We start from the raw sequence: 5,209 nt of genomic DNA, 5'->3' as shown, positions 1-5,209 counted from the left end.
GGAAGTCCGGGGGAGGCGGTGGGGGGCGAGTTCGTGCGGGACTCCGGAGCCGAGCGGGAGCGTCTGGGGGACCTCGTCCGACCGAGTAGCCGAGGCACCGCCCGCGTCCCGCCGCCGCGTCCCGGCGACTCCTGCGCCGCCCAGGAGAGCGAGCTCCGAGCATCTTGTAGTGCGGCCACTCTTCGGGGCCAGGAGCGGGGAAACCGAGCGCAAGAAACCCCCGGACCCGAACTCAGCCTCTTCCCGCCGCGCGAATCATCATGACCCACTTCAACAAGGGCCCTTCCTATGGGCTCTCGGCCGAGGTCAAGAACAAGGTACGCCTGGGCTCGGATGGGGCGGGACCCTGGGGCCAGAGGTGGGATGCAGGGCGCCGCCCCGGGACCCTGAGACCCGGGTGGCTGGGGCCGCGCTTCTCCCCGCGCGCCTTTGCTGGCGGGCTTCGCGGATAGTAGATGTCGGGGCGGGGAAGGGGGTGCGCGACAGTTTCTGCGCGTCCCCGTCCTGTCCCCGGCTGCAAACGCAGGCTCCCGGGCGCTCAGCTGGCTTTGTTCCAGCGCCGCGGGCCGAGGCTAGCGACGGGCGGTGGGTTCCCAGGCTCTTGGAATCCCTCAGCGCCGTCCCTTGGTTCCAGGAGCGGGTCCGCGGCTGCAGGACGCACCCCTCCGGCAAGGGGGCGCTCCTGCCTGGTCATTCGCCCTTAGGTGGGGCCCGTCGGCACGGCTGGGGACCCAGCGAGCAGCCTCCGCCATCCACCCCGGCCCGGGCCCCTGGCAGACCCTGGACCTTCACCGACTCTAGCCCCCGGGCGGAATTCAAAGCCTCGAATAAAGTTAGGCGGTTAGTGGGCAAACTGGGTCCCCATTGTTCCTCGCCTCTTGCGGGGTGGGAGACCGCTAAGCGGCCTGAGGCAAGGGCCCTAGGACCACCGGAAGGACGGGAGCCGACCAGAACCCTTCCTGGTTTTCGCATCCCGGTGCCAGTTGCTGCTGCTTTTGCGGCAAGAGGAAACAAAGCCTGAGCGCGCCGCTTCGGGAATATCTGCTGTAGACTTGAGCTTTTTTTTTTTTTCCTTAAAAGAAAACAAAACCAAAACACTAAAGTTTGTAGTACGTTAGACTTTAACGGTATCAAGGAAATCTTCGTGCGTTGCTTTTGTTCAGGGTTTATTTGCCGAGGTGGACTGTAGTTCGGAGTGATTGGACTTTGGTAACCCTCGGTTTTGCCACTTTGCCCAGCATAAGAATGCGTTGAGTTTATCTTTGGGACTTTCGGTCTGGGAAAGAGATGAGAGGCGTCCCCCTCCCCAAACCCTCTCCTTCCTTCCTCCCTCCCTGCATTCCAAGCCCATGACATCAGGGGTTTCTGGGGGGAGAGAACAGCCAATCCGCGCGGAACTGCGCACAGAACGCTCATTGTCTCCTTTCTGCTGTTCTGGCCAAAGCGCCACAAAGGAGGGCTGCTGTGGTTTAATTCCCATTAACCTCCCGGGAGCCGAAGCATGTCAGGATTGCCCCCGAACCGTCCTACCTCTGGTAGAATTCACCGGCATTGTCAGAACTGTAACATCCCAGCGGTGGGGGTGTAGGAAGTGTGGAGGGAATTACCCAGGGACTATGAAGCGCACCATTGTCACACCCCAAGGGAGAATTGTGGCTCTGCCCAATCCCTGATATAGTCTCCACATCATATTATTAATTCAGTTGTTACTAAATTCTAAACAATCTCTGAAGCAAGCAGTTGATTTTAGTTTGTGTATCTAAAATTGAAATCTAGATCTTTTACCTTGTCAAGTGTGTTGCCTGTATTAGAAAGCGGTTTCCTGAACACTGTTTTGAAGAACAGAAAAGTGAGTGGTTTGTGAGTACAAACCCCACCAATTGAAAACCCCTAGACTATTGTGCTGTTCTTTCCAAGGTTTGCAAGTGGACCTTTAGGAATCCCTTCAGTGGAATCAGCGTGTCCAATTTGCTGGATGTAATAGCCTGGCCTGGCTTTGTGCACGTTAATTTTAATTTGCCCTTGAGATACTTGTATGGCAAACCTTAAGTCTCTACCTTTTCCGTTGTAAATGAGGTACTGACCTTGGCAGTCCTTCAAGTTACTGACTTTTCTTGGCTGTTAATATCATCTTTTTGCTGATTAATGAAGCAACTTCTGCCCCTTTCCTACTTATTATTGAGTAGACTGAAGGAAGTGCATAGACTGAGGCTAGATCATTAATAACTGTAATTATTATACATTTTTAAAAATAGTAAAACCTCAGCTTTCAGGATCTTTGGAAAGTTGGTTTTCACTTTTGGTTTGTATAACTGTGGGTTTATCCCTTTAAGCATCAAACCAACCTTTAATAACCCCTTTCGTTTATATGGTTCTTTCAGACTGTATCCTTTCATAGGAAGTCTTTTGATCTCCATAGCAGAGCAGCCCTCTGAAATGGGGAGGATTCCTGGGATTATCCAACATCATTTACAGATCAGGATGCTGAAGCTCAGAGAGGTGTGATTTGCTCAAGATCACAGGAGAAAGTTGGAATATTCTAAGAATTTAAACTCGAAGAGTGATGTCTTAGTTCAGTGCAGTACTTAAGGCTGTTCTGTTACCAGTCACTATTGTCTATCCCCCTCCCCGCTATTTTTGCTGTCCACCTGTCACTTCCTGGCATCATGATTATTCATTTAATGCTGTTTTAATTGGGCTTGGAAATCAAATATCCCTGTTTGCTAATTCTTGGTATGAGATAATGCATTTCAGCTGAGGGCTCATAACCACCTGATGAGTGGGTCTGTGGAACTTGAACCTTGACACTGCTTCATTTGGATAGCTTTTGATTTCTTCTTGCTTTTTTCTCAATGTATTGCATAACATAACTTGCTTTTTCTCTATGATAGGTTGCTTAAATGTCAGTTTTGGTTTTTTTTTTTTTTCCTTAAAACCTCATTTAACCATGTGGGGAGTGGGAGTGTGGTATGGACCTTGGAGTGAGGCAGATGTGGGTTCTAATCCCCCCCTGCCACTTACCTGCCTTGAATGATGTTGGGCAAGTTATTTGACATTTCTGTCCTAGCTTCCTAATCGGTAAATGGGGGAGTAATAGTTACCACCTCTAAACTCTGTGTTACTGAGATGTGTCTGGCTTGTAGTAAGTACTCAATGAGTATGTTGTGGATATTAATTCTTATAATAGAAAATTAGCATTGGTATTATATGTCTTAGACTTGTATGTCACTGCCTCTTTAAATATTCCATTTTATTTTAAAAAGCCTTTAGTCTATTTATATTTGAGCTGCGAAAGCAGTTCATCAATGAATTGAGGAAGCCTTTGATCTTAGATAGGATGGGGAAGCCTGGTGGGCTGCTGTCTTTGGGGTCGCACAGAGTCGGACACGACTGAAGCGACTTAGCAGCAGCAGCAGCTTTAATTAATAAAATTTCAAGGGAAAATTTAAATTTTAATTTTAAATAATAAAATTTCAGTCAATTTAAGATACTTGTTTGAGAAGATAATACATGGCAGAATATACAATTTTTTTTTGTTTTTAATTGGCTAAAAGATGTTTGAAAACAGCCTAAAAAAAGTAGAATCCTTTAGCCTGCAGTATAACAGTCTCTCTCTAATAACAAGAAAAGGATTATAACTTGCAATCTACAAAGACTATAATGTAGTAGAAGGTCCAGGAAAACATAGAAGCTGCTGTCGATAGTTCAGTGAGAGATGGAAACATAAAGTAGAAAGGTCTTACATGGATCATACAAGTTGAGCCAGGCCCTTGGCTGCATCTAAGGGACCAGAGGTAAATACCCCTGTGCCTTATGAATCATGGAAACATGACAGGCCCCAAAGGGAAGCACAGCATTTCCGACACTTGGTTCTGATGTTGGAGTCAGGGTGCATGCATGCATGCTCAGTCGTGTCCAACTCTGACCCCCATAGACTGTAGCCTGCCAGGCTTCTCTGTCCAAGGGATTTCCCAGGCAAGAATACTGGAGTGCGTTGCCATTTCCTCCTCCAGGGGATCTTCCCGACCCAGGGATTGAACCTTGCTTGGTCTCCAGCAGCCCCTTCACCGGCAGGCGGATTCTTTACCACCACGCCACCTGGGAATCCAGGGTACTTTCTTGTAAAGCTGAGGATTTAGTGAAGTATGCCCTCACCAGTCTTAGAGCAAGTGCTGCAGGGGGCACTTACAGTTCTCAGGGAAGGGGAGGAGTTAGCTGTGGGGGAGGAGTTAGCTGTGGGGCAGGAGTGAGTGGAGATGCAGTGATCTTACCTGGGCATGTTTTTGGGGAGGGGTCTAATTGAGATATTAAGAAGAATGGAATTGGAATGTACATTCTCACAGTTTCTGCTCCCAAGGAATGTCTGATTTGAGCAAAGTAGCTTCTCACACAGTCTTTTTGGTTTCAAGATGGTATCCCTCAACAGACAAAAACCACTTTGGACGATTTACTACTAAAATTGTAAGTCTTTAAAAAGTAAATTAAGCAATCATAGAGTAATAATTAAATATCAATTCAGTTCAGTCGCTCAGTCGTGTCCGACTCTTTGCAACCCAATCGCAGCACACCAGGCCTCCCTGTCCATCACCAACTCCCGGAGTCCACCCAAACTCATGTCCATCAAGTCAGTGATGGCATCCAGCCATCTATCCTCTGTCGTCCCCTTCTCCTCTTGCCCCCAATCCCTCCCAGCATCAGGGTCTTTTCCAATGAGTCAGCTTTTCGCATCAGGTGGCCAAGTATTGGCGTTTCAGCTTCAGCATCAGTCCTTCCAATGAACACCCAGGACTGATCTCCTTTAGGATGGACTGGTTGGATCTCCTTGCAGTCCAAGGGACTCTCAAGAGTCTTCTCCAACACCACAGTTTAAAAGAATCAATTCTTCGGCTCAGCTTTCTTCACAGTCCAACTCTCACATTCATACATGACCACTGGAAAAACCATGGCCTTGACTAGATGGACCTGTGTTGGCAAAGTAATGTCTCTGGTTTTGACTATGCTGTCTAGGTTGGTCATAACTTTCCTTCCCAGGAGTAAGCATCTTTTAATTTCATGGCTGCAATCACCATCTGCAGTGATTTTGGAGCCCAGAAAAATAAAGTCTGACACTGTTTCCACTGTTTCCCCATCTATTTCCCATGAAGTGATGGGACTAGATGCCATGATCTTCGTTTTCTGAATGTTGAGCTTTAAGCCAAATTTTTCACTC

The 5,209-nt window shown here is 48.1% G+C and overlaps 1 protein-coding gene across 1 annotated transcript in view; it reads left to right on the top strand.

Moving 5' to 3' along the window:
• The first annotated feature begins 12 nt into the window (after positions 1 to 12).
• Positions 13 to 5,209, top strand: part of CNN3 (calponin 3, acidic) — a 30,814-nt gene continuing 25,617 nt past the window's right edge. Inside the window, exon 1 of the mRNA XM_010860487.1 lies at positions 13 to 317. Within this exon, the coding sequence (XP_010858789.1) occupies positions 261 to 317 (57 nt within the window). The 5' untranslated portion in view covers positions 13 to 260. The remainder of the gene's footprint in view (positions 318 to 5,209) is intronic.

This window comes from Bison bison, unplaced genomic scaffold, assembly GCF_000754665.1.
Source record: "Bison bison bison isolate TAMUID 2011002044 unplaced genomic scaffold, Bison_UMD1.0 scf7180017864466, whole genome shotgun sequence".
In the NCBI taxonomy this organism is placed as follows: domain Eukaryota; kingdom Metazoa; phylum Chordata; class Mammalia; order Artiodactyla; family Bovidae; genus Bison; species Bison bison.
Note: the sequence above shows the minus strand (reverse complement) of the source record. Positions and strands in the feature narration are given on the sequence as shown.